The sequence below is a fragment of the Carassius auratus genome, chromosome 48 (genome assembly GCF_003368295.1).
Source record: "Carassius auratus strain Wakin chromosome 48, ASM336829v1, whole genome shotgun sequence".
In the NCBI taxonomy this organism is placed as follows: Eukaryota; Metazoa; Chordata; class Actinopteri; order Cypriniformes; family Cyprinidae; genus Carassius; species Carassius auratus.
In genome coordinates, this window is record NC_039290.1 from 1,720,501 (window position 1) to 1,741,117 (window position 20,617).

General features: G+C 37.3%; 1 protein-coding gene across 1 annotated transcript in view; it reads left to right on the top strand.

The window, feature by feature from the left end:
• Positions 1-15,331: 15,331 nt before the first annotated feature.
• Positions 15,332-20,617, top strand: part of LOC113065280 (zinc finger protein 385A-like) — a gene marked incomplete at its 5' end in the record, with an annotated part of 37,728 nt that continues 32,442 nt past the window's right edge. The window contains one exon of the mRNA XM_026236523.1: positions 15,332-15,493. Coding sequence (XP_026092308.1) covers positions 15,332-15,493 — 162 coding nt within the window. The remainder of the gene's footprint in view (positions 15,494-20,617) is intronic.

The following is a 20,617-nucleotide window of genomic DNA, read 5'->3' on the forward strand; positions in this document are numbered from 1 at the left end:
AATCACAGAGAAGAAGAGAGAGGTGGATGATTTGGAATGCGATTTTGGAATGTATTTTCCAGCAATTAGTACTATAGTGTTATATAAGTTTTATATTGCTATTTACAGTTGAGTAAACTGATGTAATTAAACAGGCATGCGTGCACACATTGGAAAATATAATTATTTTAGTGAACTGTTTGCTCAGGTGATTCATTTAAGTCAATCAGTTAAAATGATTCAAAGATTCGTTCAATCCCTGAGCGGACAGATATGCATCATTTTAGGGCTTTTTCAATAATATAGAAAGTAATATACAGTGATTTTACAAAATAATGTAGAAAGGTCTGCAAGGACACATTAAATTTGACTTCTGCTTTTTAGTAAAAAAACTGTTTAAAATAATTTATTTTCTTTGAACTTACTATTCATCAAGGAATCTAATATTTTCTGCAGAAATATTAAGCAGCACAACAGTTTTCAATATTGATAATAAGAAGAAATGCTTCTTGGGCAGATCAGCATATTAGAATGATTTCTGAAGGATCACGTGACATTAAACACTGATGTAATGATGCTGTGACTTCAGCTTTGACATCACTGGAATAAATGACATTTTAACAGTTATTTGAAATTGTAATAATAATAATTCACAATATTACTGTTTTTTACTGTATAATTGATTAAACAATGTTTTTTAATGTTTCAAAATTATCATATAATTAACATATGTAATTTATATAGTTCTATTTAAAAATATATTGTTGTTCCTGAAAAGAGCTTTAGTATAATTTGCTACTTTTAGTAGTTTTGTTGTTTCTTTTTCAATAGAGTAGCTGGACTTTTGTTGATCTTTAAAGCTTGTCAAGCTCCTCAAATTTTAAAGTAGCGCCCTGAACTCTTTTACGTTGCGCTCTGTTGGGTTCAGTGTCTGCAGTTTCTTTCCTCCTCTCCTGGCTCACACCACATGTAACCTTTCTGCTGTCCGCTTAGCCTTTCTTTTCTACCGCCCACCTGAGTGTATGTGTGTGTATGTGTGTGTGCAGGGTTCTTGCACAGTGTTGTGTAATAGTCTAAAACACAGTCTAACAGTGCACAAAACACAGCTCTCCTCCCAGAAGACTCTTCATGGTGGAGCCGGCTGAAGAGAAGATTCACCGCCCCCTCCATACTTACTCACACCAGCTCCAGAAAATTCCAAATCTCTCATCCCCTGCTCCCTCTGTGAGCTCCTCCAAACTGTGAGTGAGTGTGTGTCTCCAGTGCAATTACTCAGATGATATCAGCTGTCAGTCAGCAGCTCAAAGATGAAGCCGGGCTCTTTTACATGATAATGGGATGCCACATTCAATCAGGCCTTTATGTGGCAGAGAGAGGGCAGTTGACTCATTAAAAAAATGCTGAACAATAACAATGAAAGAATCATCAGCAAACTTCCACTTTTACACCTCTGTAGAGCTCTCCGTCACACTCACCTTTCCTTCTGCTTCCCTTCTTTTTCTGCAGAACTGGTAGCGCAAGGTTGAAAAAAGGAAACAATATATAGAGGAGAGGAGAGGAGAGGAGAGGAGGAAACAAAACAGTGGAAAAGAAGAGAAGATGAAACAAAAAAGAAGAGGAGTGTTAATGACGGTGAAGGAGAGGAAGCCAACTCTGAAAAGAGGAGTGGAGAGATGGGGAAAAAAACTGTATAAATTAGGGTAGAAGAGGTAAGGAAACAAAATGGTGAAAAGGGAGAGTATCAATAGAAGTATTAATTAAAAGAGCAGAGAAGATCAGTAAAAGAGTAAAGGGAAAGAGAAAAAAGGAAAATAAGGACAGTAAAAATTATTCACTAATTTCCTTCTGAACTGTAAAAAAAAAAGGAGTGAAAAAGAGGAATTCAAAACTGTAGAGAGTAAAGGAGGAAACAACACAGTGGAAGAGATTAGAGCCGAGGACACGCCAGGAGTCCACCTTTCTCCTTCTCTTGCTCTTGCAAAGTCAGCTGTAGTCTTTATATATATATATGGACTGCCTGTCCACATTTGTTGGATGTAAGCATGTTACAGAAAATGTGTGCTTCTATTTATATATATGTGTGTGTGTGTGTGTGTGTTTGTGTGGGGTGGAGGGGGTGGGGGGGGGAGACATGAAAAGCCATACAGTACATGCTGCACACACTCAAGGTTAAATGTGGATTAGACCCTCCTGGAGCTGTAGGTGTATTTTCTAGATGAAGACAAGTAGCCTAGGGATGACTTAATAGCTGGTTCTCACTGTTCAGTGTGCGATTCAGTCAGAATGTTAAATGAACACATTTCCTTCTGAGAATTGAACTATTCTACAGTTAGTTATATTAGGTGACAGTATTCAGAGAGAGTGGCGTTGAAGCGTGAGATTTATAGAAGCAGGTCAGGATTTCCCTCTCTCTGTATTCCTCTGCTTTTTCTTTCGCACGCCACCTTTGGGACCTTTACGTTCAAAGAGAATGTTTTCAGACTAACCCAGTTCCCTGCTTGTTTTGTTGTTTTTTTCTCTTTCTCTCTTTCACTCTCATCTCTGTATCTCTCAGTGTCTGCTTCTTTCGGTTTTAAATGATTAGTTCACCAAAAGATGAAAATGTTTACTTGCCTTCATGTTGTTACAAACTGTATGACTTATTTCTTCTGTGGATTACACAAGGAGAAATTCTGAATAATATACAGGACCTGGTCACTCTTTTGGAGTTTTTAAGCTTTAAAAATTATCCAAAAGAACCATAAAAGTATTATAAAAATAGTGCTATATTCTGAATAATCTTGCATTTAAAGATCGATGCTCAAAAACAACATGATTTGGCTTCCACTCAAAACAGGCAATTTCAAAATGGTATAATAAATGATCTGGGGACACCTCTTGGGGAAACGTTCTGGGGACACCTGAAATTGTATTACATCTTGTAAAAGAAAAAAAAAAGCTTTTCAGAATGTTAAAGATTAAAACAACAACAACAACAAAAACATTTCAGTTGTAATTAATGTTTCACACTATTATTCTTTTTAAATGCATTTCAGATAAAATAAATGCCTTAGTAAGCGTAAGATACTACTTATCAGAAAAATTAAAAAATCTTACCAACCCAACACTTCTGAAGAGTATTGTAAGCGGTTTCAAATTGTGCAGCTTACTAACGTTCGAAGAGCTCAGAGCACTTAAAGTGATTGGAACGATGGCACAAACGGTACATGGATACAGCGAAAGATACACTCATTTATCATGGCACTAAAAACACACAAGCACTCCACAGATATGAACCTTTCCTTCGCTGTGCAAACCCTTTATTCATTATTCATGAGACTTACAGAAACCATTCTGCAGTTTTGTTTTCCTTTTTAAAGAAACAGTGGCTTATGTGGAGGCCTCCAGGAACTTCTAATAAAATCGGCAGCGGACGATCATCTTACCCATGTTCCTTCTAGATATCTCCCAGCCCTCTTTCTCCTCTCCATCTACAAATGAATTTGACCTAATCCAGCCATTTGTGCTGAGTGATAGGATTTCATACCTGAGGGCAGGAGGCTTTGAGAATGTGGGCAAGATAGACAGGGCAGCCATTGTTTTTCCTGGGTGTACACCCCAGACTTTTAATGGGTGGGGGGCTGGTTAAGGAAGGTTATAGCTAGATTGCGAGAGGATGGATGGGGAACTGCTGTAGGGGAGGTTCAGTAAGTGAATAAAGCAAGGGAGTGGCCACGTTCCACAGCATTGGTCAAAGATGCAGTGCTTCTTTTGTGGTGGAGGACACAAGACGGTTATTGCACTTTTAGGGCACAGGGCCAGTTTAAAGATAACCACATTATTCAGAGGATCAGGGCAAAGACACTTGAGACTGATTAAGGATCAGATTGTTGAACAGGGCAGCATTTCGTTATGCTGGACTCTTTATGTAATTGCCAGTGACGATATGGATAAAAGGCACATTAAATCATTAGCTGCTCCTCTCCTCTCTCTCTCTTTCGAGCATATATCCCCTATTCAAATTCACCATAAGCACTTCACGCCGTCCTACCATCCATCAAAGACTCCGGTGTGCCCTACAGCTAGGAACATTCCCATAGATTACAGATGGATAAAAACAGATCATCTTACCCATCAAGCTGGCCTTCAGCCAAACAGGAGCGATTTATAACAATGGGAAGAAAATGATAGAAATTCGAGGAAGAAAAGCAAAGGAGGAGATAAAAGGAGGTGGAGAGGTAGAGGAATGGGGTGAGAGATTAATGAAGGCCAATGTAAAGTGAATCAGCGGTGTCCTTAGGATATCGGTCAGTTTTCACAGCGCTTTAACATTATGTTGTAAGAGGAATGTATTTGAGTACATTATTTGTCACACGCTTGCACATGTGTATATATATATATATATATATATATATATATATATATATATATATATTTTTTTTTTTTTATGCAGAAACATGTCTGTGATCTTTTCGTATGAGAGGATATGCACTTGTTTGGCTGGTCTCTTGGTGCTCTCGTCTGTTTGTCTGTTCGGTCTCTTGTAGTAATAAGCAGGTTTTGTTTATACTGTTGGCACTGACCTCAATACATCTATTTGCTTTCTTTGTAAAGCTAGGCAATAATTCCCTCGATGAAAACATCTCTTAACAGACCAAATGAGTTATATCACAGAAGTACATAATAATACACCGCAATAACCACTCTGATTGCATTTTGTGAATGATTCATCATGAGTCAGATGTATTCAAGGTGTTAGGGTAATTTTAAAATCAGCTCTGTCAATTGTTGTTAATTTACAACATTAAATATTGTACGTTTATATATATATATATATATATATATATATATATATATATATATATATATATATATATATATATATATATATATATATATATATATATATTTTAATAATGTTAAATTAAACATTAAAGTTTGTAATTTAATAATAATATATAATTAAGAAAAAACAGCAACAACGAACGAATAGGTTTTGGCTTCTGAAATTTGTCTGCTATGGTAATGCTAAATGTTCAAATTGATCACTGTCAGTTGTTAATCTTATATTTATTATTTTTTAATATTTAATAAATTATATACATTTAATAATTTAGAGCTTATAATGAATTTAGATTTGTAAAATATTTTGTAAACTTTTTAAATTGTGTATATTTTTTAAAATACTTAAAATCTTGTTAAACATTTAGCCTAAGTGAATAATCTCATTTTGTAGTTTGTGTAGCTATAGTGAATGAAAAAAAAAAGGGTTCTGTCTGTTAAAGGGATAGTTCAACCAAAAATGAAAATTCTGTCATTAATTACTCACCTTCATGTCATTCCAAACCTGTAAGACCTTTGTTAATTTTCGGAACACATATTAAGATATTTCTAATGAAATCCAAGAGCTTTCTTATCCTGAATAGACAGCGATGTATACCACGTTTAAGGTCCAGAAAGGTAGCAAGGACATCGTTAAAATAGTCCATGTGACATCAGTGGTTGAACCATTTTTTTTTTTAAGCTACGAGAATACTTTTTGTGTGCAAAGAGAGCAAACATAACTTTGTTCAACTATATATTTTCTTCCATGTCAATCTTTGATGCATTCATGACAGTACCATGATGTATGCATGCATTCCTCTGCTTGCAAACAAGCTACGGCGCATCCAGGTTCTATGCGAGTATGTCGGCTCATGCGTGAGCAGCATCACCTGCATGCATCATGGTACTCTTGTGAACGCATGTTGACTGACACGTAAGAGAAGAAATTGTTGAATAAAGTCATTATTTTTGTTTTCTGTGCCAGATCAAACATGCCATTTAAAAAAAAATGTTTTTACTTTTTCTTTTGAGTTTTGCTTGATGGTTAGTGGATTGTATTCTAGCCAGCTTTTAGTTCCTGTCTGGACTTGAAGAAGAAGTGTGTCTGAGTGTACAGAACCCTTGTCCCAGAAGCCATTCTGCCTCTTATTGATTCCCACTATAAGGAAGAACCACTACTGGGCCCCACAGTGGAGCCAAGACCAGATTTATCAGAGGATTAGGGTGTGAATCTGCTTCTGTGTCTGGAACACATGCACGGAGCCCTGGGCTGTGAGGGGAAGGTTTAACACTGAGGCCATAGACAGGGGGAGATGAAGACAGAAAGTTTCTGTGAAATTCTCTCCAACTTGAATCTGTTTCGGAGTGGAGCAAAGGTACTTTCAGCATGACTGCATCTAGTCTGTAACAGACAGACAGACTCAGCACTTTTTTGTGAGAGACAAATGGATAATTAAAGCCTCAAATCCTTGATTCACCTGCTTATAAGATCAAAGCAAAGTCCGTTCTGGGGCATTTCGTCTTGGGCAATCTATTATCTCAACAGGGTGTCATTACACACGTTGCCTGTCATTACTTCACCCGTATTTAGCCACTGGAAACCTTCCTGTCTGAAAATAGGCCATATGCGTGGTTGTATCTGTTTGTTTGTGTGAGTACTCAGGAAAATTACTTGCTAGTAGTGGATAAAGCAGTGTTGAGGAATAACTAACTAAAATAATGTTAATAACATTTTAACATTAGCTCAGATTTTTCAGAATGGTGTCATTTTTAGTGACAAGCTAAATAGCAGTTCAGTGGGATGATAGTTTTGTCTAGAGCTGATAATATTATTATGTTTTTTTAGAAAAGTGTCTTATTCTCATTAATGTTGCTTTTATTTGATCAGAAATACAGTAATTTTAATTTAATGTATTTAAAAATATATAATTTATTTCTGTGATCTCAAAGCTGAATTTTTAGCAGGCGTTATTCCAGTGTTCAGTGTCACATGATCCTGGAGAAATCATTTAATGTGCAGATTTGATGCCCAAGAAACATTTCTAATTGTATCATTTTATATAAAAAAAAAATATTTGATTCTTTGATGCAATACAGTGTTACAAAGAACAGCATTCATTTGAAATACAAGTTTTAATGCACTATTGTTGAATAAAAAGATTCAATAAAAAAAAATACTGATGCCAAACTTTTGAACATTAGTATACCATTATATACGTTTGTATTTTTCTTGTTATACATTTAATGCTGTCACCAGAACTGAATGAAATATTACCTGATATTACCTGATATATTTAAAACTATATAGCATAAATGTATTTTAGCTAGCTACCCTTAGAAGTTTGTATTTTATCTAAAAAGTATTTTTTTTACATATAAAATAGCCTTGTTGAGGTGAGGGGGGCTTGACGGCTTGCTTTGAGAGTCTAGTTTGTCTGTGTCCATTTACAGAAGAGCTTAAATCAGACGGATCCATATTCAACACAAGCTCATTTAACACCTGCTTTGATTTAATCTAATTTAGAGTCCGTGGTTACATTTGAACTGATATGGTGACCTTTTAAATGTGTGCGCACACGACAACTCAATCTATAATTCAGGTTGGAGTAAATCAACATAAGATACTGAAATTATAGCGCCCGTAAATATCATTTGGGCCATTATGATGGTGCAAGCGTATAATTTGTGGAGACATTTGAAATCACAGGTCTGGCAGGGCACTTCTTTATCTGTTTTCATCTTTTTTACTCTCTCTCTTTCTCACACACATACAAACATAAATCATTTAGCTGCTTCATACTTTTTTCTTGTAACCTTATTTCCGTCTCTCTTAGTATTCAGCCAAAAAGGAGCACCGTGGAGTGGAAGTGCACAGCCGTGAATGTGTGTTTATGTATGTTTGTGTAGGAATGATGTGAGGGATTACTCTCAGACATGCTGGGGCTCATACCGGCCTCCCGCTGTAGCGTCTTGGATGCTTATCACAGTCAATCATCTCTTTGTTCACCTCACTCTCGGCACGCACACACGGACCGCAGACGTGGCTCATATAGCAAGGCATGAAATTGCTGAGCACATGCAGTTGGGGAGAAGTTTTTATCTCCCTGCAAAACATCTACTTAACATCAGAAGCCCTTTGGGAGGGGTTGATACTGCAGGACCTAAAGATAGAGAAGGGGAGACTAATTGATTAAGAGCTGTGAAAAAAGGATAAAAGGGACTTATATCCTGTTTGATATCTGTGGAAGGGTCAGCAAGCAAGGTCACAGTAGCACCTCCTTGTGGCAAAATATAGCATGTGACACAGCCAGACGGTTCCAGTGACAGCAGAGAATCACTTCTGCTTTTAACATGTGTCATTTTTAAAGGGCTGAGACAGTTATATTGCCTTCTATACTCATAAGCTATGTTTGGAATACTCTAGCCTACTAGCATACTGCTCATACCATTTCTGTGGTACACAGCATGTACCTTTTTTCTCAATATTAGCTACCATTTAAAAGTTTGGGGTCAATATTTTTTACTTTAAGCTTAAAATTTTATTCAGCAAGGATGCATTGCATTAATCAATAGCTACCGACTGTAGAGACCTTTATAAAAAAAAAAAAAATTATATTTCAAATATTCTATTAAACTTTCTGTTCATAAAAGATTCCTGACAAAAATGTGTATATAACAATTATTAAAATGTTCAGAAATATTTTATTAAAACTTTTTCTTAAAATGTTTTTCTTAAAACTCTCTTAAACATTGATAAGAAGAAGAAATGTTTATTTATTTGTTTGAGTATTTCAGTGGTAAGATCGTGTTTGTGTGTGTTTTTGTCCTGAGGTTGGTTTTTATCTTATCCTTAATCCTTTAATTCCCCAAACATATGAAAACCATATTTGTTATTTCCAAGGTGATAATTTTTTTACATGCAAAATAGTGAAGTCACGTGACAGCGGTGTAAAAATGATAAAATATTTAGAGGGATTTCTAAGTTATGTTCAATTTTTTATTTTTCACACTTTAGTAAACCATATGATAATTCTATTCTAGACATAGTCAATGATCTTGTACAGTCTTGTCATACACTTTTTTTTAAAATCCAACTTCTTTGCTTGTATTTTATACATTGGACTATACATATACAACGTGGTGTTGCATACTGTACAGTTTCACACATTCGTTTTTAACATTTATTTGGCATTGACCTTATATTCTGCACAGTAGCTTATATTCCATGTTATCAAAAGAACATTATTTAAAATACAGTATATACTTTACAGTATGCAATAAACAGTATGCTAGCATTCCATTCTAAATGCAGCCAGTCTTCTTGTCTTGTCTCATTCCATTGCCTATGCTTTATACATGGACTGCATACAGTGCATAAAATATTTAGCATTGGATACTACATACTGTTTCACATACATTTTTAAGCAAATAGTAGGCAGTATACTATAAGCACTATGGTAATATTTCATTCCAGACCATTGGCTCTTATTCATTTCTTATAATTTTGACATTGGATTGTGAAACTAAATTAGTAATGTTTGGTTAATTGAGCTTTATACTTTTTCTCTCATATTTGTTGACTCACTTGAGTTTAGGCTGAAGGAAGCCAGGCGAAGTGAAGAAGCATTGAGAAGTGTGTGTTTATTCTAATTAAATGAGAATCTTAATGAGTAGTTCTCTCCATAGACCTTGAGCCACTTTCATGCGCTCAGTGACAAAATCCAGCCAATGGCTCAATCACTCGATTGAGGCATATAAAATGTTTAAGAGAGACAGAAAAACATTATAGTTCCAGCTTTAAATTCTGACTAAATGCGCCACTTTGTTAATATAGCCAATACAGATAAAGAAACCAAGGAATCAGTAGACTTTTTTTGGTTTGTCACAGTCGTGACTGATTATGCTTAGGAAGCAACACATAGCAGATGCACATTGTGTCATTTACTGTATTGCAGTTGCCACTTTTTTATGCAGTAAAACCAATAAGCCATTTGTGGTTGTGTTTCAATGAAAAGATTGTGTTTGTGTGTGTTTTTATCCTGAGGTTGGTTTTTATGGTATATTGCTTTGGCGGTCAGATGAGGACAGGCTCTCTCTCTCCCTGCCGTTCTGAGACGGGACTGGAATAGCGAGCAGTGCTATACTGCCATCACAGTAATTGGACCTAAATTTGTTAAATGAATGAGTAATTTCTGCTTGCCTTGGTCACAGCTGAGGACAGGAAGGACATAGGCTCAGGTCCCCAACCAGACGGTCTGTCAGCATACAGATGAATGAAAATAAATTAAGACAGCGTGTGATTTTTTCCCCCCTCCATCAGCAGAAGTGATGAGTTCTGATGAAAAGTGAGAAAAGTGTTCCTGGGGCTCAGTGGTAGAGCATTGTGTTAGCAGCACAAAAGGTTGTGGGTTCAATTCCCAGAGAACACACATACTAGTATAGCCTGAATGCACTGTAAGTTGCTTTGGATAAAAGCATCTGCTAGGTGCATAAATGTAAATGATGAACTTTGGTTGGAAAGCTGATTTAATTGTTTTCTTTCTAATTTACAACTGTAGACATTTGAAGACAAACCTTGACCTTATCACCAGACTGTCTTGTCTGGCCTTCTTAGATTTCAGCTAATTAAATCTCTTCCTGGCACAAAAAATGCACAGGCATCAGCAGTGCATGACAAAACTGTCACTGGAAATATTGGAAAAAATCAGAGCATATACCTAGCCTACTTTATTTTCCGCAAATGTGGTATAAACAAATGTAAATGTAACACAAAACTGTGTCTAAAAAGCTGTTGTGACACATATTCATGAATTGCAAACACAGTGTGCTGCACTGTCACCGCATACTTTAATAATTAAAACATCTGAGGAGTTGCACATTCAAAAGCAAAATAATGAAAACGTACAAACAGTTTTTGTCCCATGTTGAGTAGTTCCTCTAATATCCACCAACTGTTCCTGCTCATAGCTTCCGTTTGATGGTTGAAGGAGATGGCACCTGTCTGCTGTAATACAAGCAGTAATTACACAGCACATTGTGTTCTGGAATATGCAGTGCAGGTGGCTTTTAGAGGAAGGATCTGAGTTTTTTCTGTAATAAGACTTTTTACAATGTTTATACAAAAATAATAATTTACATTTTGCAACTGAATTGCATTGAATCTTACGTGGAGCAATTTCTGGAACCACTAGTGGCACCAAATGGAATTGCGACTGAATTATGGACAAATCCCAAATGTCATTTTTGTGCCCTTGAAAGAGACGTTATTCATAATTTTTTGTAAATTTAGGGAAGTTTACATACTATTTTTTTTAACGATCCTTTTAACAATCACGTGATTGTGGGTGCAAGACCTGAGGCTTACTTTTGGTTAGTCTGAAGGTCATCAGGATGGCCATGATTTAAGTACACAGAGCTGGAGAGAGAGAGACACAGACAGAGAGCAGTGGATTCAGACAGGACTAAACATCTATCTGTATCACTCATCTCATTAATCTGCATTTGCTCCAATCTCACTCTCCTCTGGATCATCTGCTCGACAGTTGCTCAGTGAGGGGCTCTGAGGGACCCTGGGACTCTCTCAGTCTCTCTCTCTCTCTCTCTCTCTCTCCTATTTGTTTAGGGCCACTGCCACTTGCCAGGGGACATCTGTATTCTTCCAAAGCCAGCCATCCTCTTCTTTCTTTTAACCTTTCTCTCATGTCTTGCTGTTGTAACCATTGAACCCCTTATTCTTCACTTGTATTCTCTTAGTTTTTACTTGTATGAATGATGTATATGGCACTTTCCACAAAAAGGATACAAAACAGGATATTTAAATCATATAAATCATTAGTACTTCTTCTTTTTTTATTACTTTTCCATTTTATTTGTGGTTTGATTTTTTTTTTGAGCCCTCTTAGCAAATCTTTGAAATGTCTTAAAACAGTTTTATTCAACATTTATAAAATAATAACCATAAAAACCCATTATATTTAATTAATATTATTATTATTATTATTATTATTATTATATTTTCCCAAATTAATATTATTATTATTAGCTTACGTTTGCAACCCTTTTGCCCAGTATATATAGCCAAAATAATAATAATAATAATAATTGTACAAAATATTGGAAATGTCTTTGAACAATTAAATTTGATTGTATGTTTATAATAATAATATATAAAATTAAAATAATACTCGATGTTACACATTATTTTCAAGTTTATATATATAAGATCTTTTTTTCACATCATGCTATTGAAAGGATGCAAAAAAATGTTACTTCTTGAGTATCATGATTATAAAAAATTAAACTTTTTTTTTTTAACGGGGAAATTATGTAATAATTTAAAGTAGTATTTATAACAGTGAACTGAATTCAGCAAAAATCTAAGCAAATTAATGAGACCAGTTTGTACCCCATACATACTGTAAGCATTCAGATTTGCAATAATGTTCCCCAGGGGAGCAGCCTGAGGCCAGAAACACTTGGGTGCCTCTTTGCACGTGAAGAAACCAAGTCACCAATTTCTCTTCCATTGCAACCAATTAAACTACTGACCTCCCTGTTTGAAGGTGACCGGCCAGCTAATGAGATGTGCCTTATGCACCTTTTGATAATAATATTCTTTTATTTTTCAGCCATCGCAAAAATCTCCCCACCTTTCCTTCCATAGCTGTGTCAGCCTTGACCTCATCATGATCATTCCTTATCTCAAACCATTTCACCCTTATCTCCCACTGCGCTCCTCACAATTACGCCAGCCTTCAGAAAATGCCAAACATACGGCCTAAGAAATAGGATTGCCAAGCTTCAGTATTAGAGAGTGGCAAGCACGCCTGAGATTCCATTTATCAGGCCCAAACAGGTTCTGAATTATTTGAGTTTGTTAAAACGCTTTCCCTCGCCTTTGATCTTCCTGTGCCCTTCTCTCTATTTATAAACCCCTCCTCCCCCACTCTTTCTCCCGCACTCCTCCCATATCCACACACAGCCCTGGATCACTCTCTCCCAAATATTCTTTTCACACCAGCTCCTTTATCCCCGTGCACGGCTGTCCCTCGGTCCCTGGCTGCCCCCGCACCGCAGGATCTTTAAACGTGGTGATTACAGGCCCGGCGTGTGTTGCAGGATTCCTAGCATGTCACTAGCTTTAAAATGACTACCAAAGCCCGGTCCTCCTCCCCCTTCTCCAGCCCGATCAGGTTCCCGCAGCTTGTTAGGAGAATCAGACTCAGATACAGTGGCAGAACAACATCTCCCCCTGCACCACATAGGCTTGATGAGGCTGTTAAGACCGCTGGCATTATCATCAAGGTACTTTGTTTGTCAGCGGAGGATCTGGTAGCTTGCAGTGTCCAATCAACACGCTTGCTTGAAACCACTGATCTCAGATGTCATTGGGCTGGTCTTTATTGGTTTAATTTTCATGGAAGGTGCGCTAAAGTGCCATACGTTATCTGAGCAGTAAGTATTGTTAGATGTTATTTCCATTTTTTTAAATGCATGACACACACACACACAAACACAGTCGCATGCACTTACCCTGTCACAACGATTTACAGCGGGAGCCGGGCCCGGAAAGTGTTCTTTAATTGAATGAGGTAATTATACACTAGGGGCAGGAAGCAGACTGGACCTGATTTATGCATGCTGGCTGTGGTGTTTTGTCACACACACTTTGACTCTGCTGCAAGGACAACCGTCCCCAACACGCTTCTGCTACCCCTGTGTTTCTCTCCACATCTTTCTCTTATTGTCAACAAATCTGTGCCATTCCTCAGCTGGCAAACTTTCCTGTTAGCCAGTTAAATGGAAAGATCCCTTAAAAAAATTAAATGTATTTTTCCTTTTTTGTTGTTTGAATCACTTTACATTCACATTGTGGGAATGGCTTTAAAACCATTGAAATGTAAAAGATGTTATCCATTAATATTCTTTAATGAAGCTCGCATCGCATTCATAGTATCTAAACATGGCATGCCAATATGAATTTGTGACGTGAACTACAATATAATAATGCTTTCTAATATTTTTGTAAGAATCCTCTTATGCTCACCTGGGCTGCATTTATTTGATCAAAATTCCAGTTAAAGCAAATATGATGAAATATTATTCAAATTTAAAAGAACTATTTCATGTTTTAATATGTTAAAATGTAATTTATTCCAGTGATGACTAAGCTGAATTTTCATCAGCCATTACTTCAGTCTAGAGTGTCACATAAATTGAAAACGAATGTGTTATGTTTGCTGTGGTGATGATGGAGGGCCATAAATAATGATTTGAATTTAAGTGTATATGGCATCAGAAGACTTGAAATACAGTGAATGAGTCATACGGATCTCTTTCTTGATATCTTATTATTCTTTAATGGTGTTTTTATGCTTTTATGACTTGATGGTGTTTTTATGGTGCTTGGTCTCTATGGTTTTTATGGCTGTTTTGTCGGAGCTTGAAATCCCCTGATAACTATATACTTAAAAAAAAATTATTTCGTGACTCTCTCTTGGAACAAATAACATCTGAGGATGATTAAAATGCACATTTTTCATTTTTCAGGTGAACTGTCTCTTTAAGGCACACTGCGGCACTTATGAAGAGAACTGTTTGCAGCAAAAGGGAGTATTTAGAGTGTGAGTCATGTGACATTTGTTGAGCATTGCATCAGGGACCAGCAGTGCCCACAAGCGACCACTGGCACTTTCTCCCTCTTCCTCTCTCTTTCTCACCAGCTATCTTACAACCAGTCTGCCTCCTTATTATTGCTGTTCTCGCTCTTTATCTCCCTGTGTGCTGTGCAGCCAGTGAGGAGTCTTGCATGCCTAATTTGAGTTAATGATGCCAGGGCTCGTCCAGGCCTAAGGCTCCAGCAGGAGAGCAGGAGGAACAGCTGTGTCCAGGCTGAGACAGCATATCTCTCAAATCTCTATTTGTCCTTCATTCTTTCTCCCCGCGCATCCTGACATGTGTGCCCACAGCAGCACAGTGTAATGATGTTTCCTACGTCAGGAAACCATCTCAACTGCACGCAGAAGAGCTGGAGAAATCAGGAGAGCGTGGAGGCTTGATGAGCAATCTAGAAATAGAAGCAGAGAGGGGCGAAAAATCATCCAAGATTAAGAAGGAGACATGCAGCATGAGGAAGAGGGAGAGAGATAGAAGAGAACAGATTTAAGACTGCAGGGAATTTGAGGCAGGGAAAATCCAGCAGCAGAAATTAAGCAGCTTAAAGTAACTGCTCGCTAAAGCTTAATTCTAATGAGAGGGTCCTCGCACGGTCTCATGCAAGAGGTTGCACATGCTGTAAAGGATAAGAGAAGACATGCTGGCAGGGACAGAGACTCGGTGACGTGGACTGGGAGACAGAAAGAGAGTGAGAGAGAGAGGGGGGGGGGGGGCTGTTTCATAACCAAAGGTTGACATCTCTCTGATGAGTTTTGCACTGACAAAAAATGTGAGCAAAGGCACTTTATTCAGGTTTGATGTTAGAAATTTAACCCGGTGACAGGATTCTAAGCTCATTTGGAAAGTTTAAAGGAAGAATTCTTAAACTTCTATTTTTCCTGTCTCTGCAGGAAGCATCAACCGAACAGGGGCTGTCCCTACATTTCTGCGGACCCCCACAGTCATCCAGCCTCATCTGGATATGAAGCCCTTTCTACAGTTTCCAATGGAGACTCCTCCTCCACACAGTGTTGGGCTCTTCCACAACTTCAATGCGGTGAGATTAGGCCACTGAAAACCTCTGTTAACAGTGCTGCCTACAGGATTTCACAACATTATCTGTTACTGCATAGTAAAATACATTAACAGAAAATGAAAAGTTAAACATAAATGATCTTGAATTACCAGATCAAATTAACTTGTCCAAGGCCCACATTGTTCTGTTCTTACTGGTGAATTCTGTAACAAATACACTTGGACAAATACACTACCATTTTTTTTAAAGAAACTGATACTTTTATTCAGCAAGTACACATTAAACTGATCAAAATTGACAGTATTTTTATTTATATCTCAAAAACATGTGTTTGACCTTTCTTTTCATCAAAGAATGCTAAAAAAAAAACATCATAGTTTACAAAATGATATTATTTTCAGGACTAGTCGCACTTCTTTTCATAGTTTGGCTGGTCCTGCGACTTATAGTCAGGTGCGACTTATTTATCCAAATTAATTTGACATGAACCAAGAAAAATGAACCAAGAGAAAACAATACCGTCTACAGCCGTGAGAGATATTCGGATATACTTGAATAAAAAGTGATTCTTGCTTTGCAGGAATAATACTGGAAGCAAGCAAAAAATGAAACAATTTAGTGTAAATCCAGATTGCTATTATTGATTTTTCTTCTGTGGAACACAAGGTGGGATGGGCAGTGAGGGATGAGAGGATGAGGATTGTAACTGTCAAGCTATTTAAAGCACATACAAATATCATAATGTTTTCTAAAGCCATATTTAAAGGGATAGTTCAGCCAAAAACCAAATGGCATTCCAAACCAAACCAGTGGTCACCAAAACATTTTGGCTAACAACATTCCACAAAATTATGTCTACAGCAAAAAATAAAGTCATACCCGTTTTGAACAACTTGATGGTAAATGAAAACAATTACATTTTTATGTGCACTATATTTCCTGAAAATATTCCTCTCCACCATGCAGATCTGATGTAATATTACACTGTAATACATTACTACCTTCTCATCATTACTTTCAAATAGGGATCTGATTATGTAAGGATAACCTTAAATATTACAGCTGGTTGGTTTGTATATTGAAATTTGCCCGACTGCTGTCCGTTGGACAATGTAATGCTGTATGAGTTCTTTCAAGTCATCGTGACTTATAGCTAATCATTTTGATTAGCATGCAGGTCGTTTCACTCTCTCAGCACTTTTACTCATTTCCCAGATTGCATTCTGTTATGTAAATGAGGATGCTGGTCAGCAAATTGAATGGGAAAGGTTAGTCGTGTGGTCCAGCCATGTCTGAAGTGTGTGTTGTACTGTATGTATTCTCTCTCCTAAAATTCGCTGTATTTGCCTGCACTTGTTGCCAGTGTGAAAGATGGCCTGCCCTTTGGCAGTGTCTCGCAACACTGAGAAGGAAAAAACACTTTCTCCATGCCAGCTCAATAAATCCACATCACATATTGCCTTCCAATTCTGCCACATTATTCTCTTTTTAGTAAAAGCCAAGGGATGTTTAAATATTTTGAAATATGCATGAGCTCATGAAAGAGTCTGCATCTAAGAGCTTAACTACTGTCTCGTGTACTTAACGCCATTTATTATATATATTCAGACACTGAGCAGTAATCTTTAGATTGAGGCAGTTTTAGCATTGCAGCAGGCTATTAATCACAATGGTTAAAGACTGGATGTGAGAGTGACCGGATGTCCGATGGGGAAGTTCTCCTGATGCCCAGTAAGGGGCGATGTTGTAGAGGCTGGAAGGACAGGCTGACCTCTCTCTCTAGGACACTGCAGTGTTTACGCCATCGCCTAATGGAATGCAGACATTTATAAGAATTCCCTCACACAGGTCATAATATATATAGGCTTCTACTGAGGTATTAAACAGTCATCAGTTGTGTGATTTAATTAAGTACATTTTGACATTTGAATGTGATTTGATTTCAAATTAAAGTTGAGCATACACAGAACAGAACCCATAGCTTCACTTTACATTTATATTTAGGCTATATATATATATATATATATATATATATATATATATATATATATAAAATAAATAAAAAATTGTTAATTACTATTTATTAATTTAGCAGAATTTTCATAAATTAAATTATAACTTATGATGATAATCAAATGTACTCTTTCATATATACTATTGTTTGAAAGTCCAATTCATTCTAGTGAATTGTTTGCTCTAAACAGTCCTCTCTTTGTTGTGTTTCAGTTCATTGAATCAGTTCATCCCAAGTAGGATGATTAAGGTTCTCTGTGTCATATGTAGCACTGGAAAATGCGATTTATTCTAATGAGGTCAATTAGATTGATTAAATCAACAGATTCATAAACTGATTCACTGATTCAAGTCGCTGTTATCTTTGTTCATTCAAACCAAATATAGTTTTTTGTTACACCAAATATACAGGTCTGATTGACTCATAAATCCCCAGCACTGGTTCTAAACATGCAGTACGTCAGCTGTGCTCAAGTTTTTCTGTCTGAAATCGCATTCATGTTGGAATGCAATGACTTGATCATAGCTGTAATCAAAAATGTGTGGGTTTGGCCAAATAATTATTTTGCTGTGTAAATTTCACCAATATCAGATGCTTTGATCATCTCAAGATAGAGCGGGGCTCCACAGTCCAGCTGTAATTTGTCTTTAATGTGATTTGGCCTCTACCTGCCTGTCTGAGACAATGTGCCTGCAGGCACTGAGGCACCTGAATGTTTTAAGCCAGGCAACAGGTTGTGGTGTAGAAGTGCAGAAAACCTCCCCAAGACACTAGCTTTTCTGCAGAATCAGGAATTTTGGAGACGTTAAATCAGGCAACTCATGCACAAACTTGTTGCAGCTCACCTGCAGCCACTTTCGAGAAAAGCCTCGCTTTCTTTCACTCGCAAAAGGCAACATTTATGTTCACAGCTTGCCAATATTCCTCACTGAGTAATGTAACTCCACATGGACTTTATGAGTTGAAATCTTTTGACTGCATGCATTTTACCTCTTATGACCCTTCAAAAAACTGTAATTTCCGACCTTAATCACAAGGCATTATGTGTTCAAATATTTTTAGAAGTTTTATTAATTGAGTCCGGGTCAACGCTGCATTGGATCCACATGTGTTTTAGATGTATTGGCAAGAGCAAGAGGACCATCATGATGGGGGAGCTGGAGGAGGGCTGAATTCTGCAGCTTGTGCTTTTGATAGAATGAGGGAGTGGAGGGGAGTGATTTGGGGAGTGAGAAAGTGAGAGAAAAAAAACAAATGGAGGGAGTGCATACATTCTTAGTGCATCTGGGCAAAATGAGAAGTCAGCGAGTGAGCATATAAAACAGAAAGAGGAAGTAGATCATTGAAAGAGAGCATAGGAAAGGAAGACAGAAAATATTATTGCAGTAAAATGGGAAGGAAAGGAAAGAACAGCAAAAAAGAGGCAGAGGAAAATGAAGAGAGAGCATCCAACCAGGAACAGTCTTGGCTTGCTGTGAAGTGTTAGGAAGGATGGAGGGAGGAATGGAAGGAAGGTGGATGAGATTAAACAACGGAGAACAAGAAACCAAACCATAACGGCAAGAGCAAAGACCCACTGTTGGAAAAGAAGAAGCAAAACTAGGAAGATAAGACATCAAGTTATCATATCCTGGACCTGCAAATGCACAAATCGCTCATTGACATCCAAAGAAGGGGGCCCAGAAGCTCGTGAATGTGGGAGAATCAGGTGGTGTGGTGGGATACCTAGGATCCCTTCTGGATGAGTGACACTCTCACACACAAACACAAAGAAATCCAATGTAGCCAAGAGATCCAAGCGCTTCTCAGGATACGAAGGTGAGTGTCCTCCAGCTAGCTCAGGCAGAGACGAAACAAAGCTGAGTACTTTTCTCTGTGTGAAGCCCTGGACATCGAACAGCTTTCATTAGCTTTGTAGGATGTTTTACCTGGCATTGCACCTTCATCTGTATTTGAACGCAATGCATTTTGGTCTTGCAGTCTTCAGCATACTGAAACACTCCATGGTTTGTAAAAAATATCATGGGATCTTGTTTTGAAAGTAAAGGGAGACTCTTGGGAATTAAATTAGACAATAAAAAAATTATATTAAAATTACATCATGACACATGGGCATATTTTCTTAAAAATTAATACTTCACCCACAATCATTTACCCGTTTCAAACGGGTATGTTTCATGTGTTTTTGCCCATGCAGTGAAAGTTAATGGGGTCCAAAACAACATTGGATCCCACTTTTATACAACGGTCTTTCAAACACTAAAAGCAACGGGACGTCATTTCACAACATGCACTGTTAATTCCTCACTTTGATAAAATAACCATATTTTATATAACACAAACAGTATATATATTTGTTTTCCATACAATGTTAGTCAGTGGAATCCAGTTTTGTTTAAGAACACACTGGCTTACAATGAAAGTTTAAATAAGTGGAAAAGGTTAAACATGTATGGACAAAAACAGTTCTTTAGAATATCTTCTTTTGTGTTCTGCAGAAGAAAATAAGCCATGGAATGACATGAGGGTGAATAGACAATGAAAACACATCGGGTTGAGCTATGCCTTTAAGGCGTCTTTTCATCTGTGGTTTGGTGGTTTCTTTGGGTTCTTGTAGCACCATCATAAACTGTATCATAACATAATTTGTGTTGAAGGAAATTTATTGGGATAGTCATGAGCCAAGATATCTCTAGTCTGAGAAATTTGGAGAAATAAATCACCACCAGCAGAAGACCACTTCAGTGCTGTGCTATTTTTACTTCAAGATGTGAAGCCTGATGGACCAACACCCAGGATTTTGGTCAATAGATGCATGTTAACTTCTGTATGCTATGAAATCTTGATTAGAAGGGCGTTCTGAGTTAAAATAACAGCCTGCAGACTTTAAAAAAAGACTTGAGCTTTTAAAAGTAATCTTTTTCTTATGAGAGGCCTTCACAGAGCTTTGATATTTTTTCCTTGCAGCCTTTCGGAGCCCCTCCCTTGTCCGTTTCATTGCTGAGGCTGTTACTACTGACAGTTGTATCTATTGATGTGTTCTAGCTGGAAGTGTTCTGATTACCCAGCTAACTGCCAGCTTCACTTAATCCTCTGGAGATTCATGAAGGCAAAGCCATGGAACAACATCA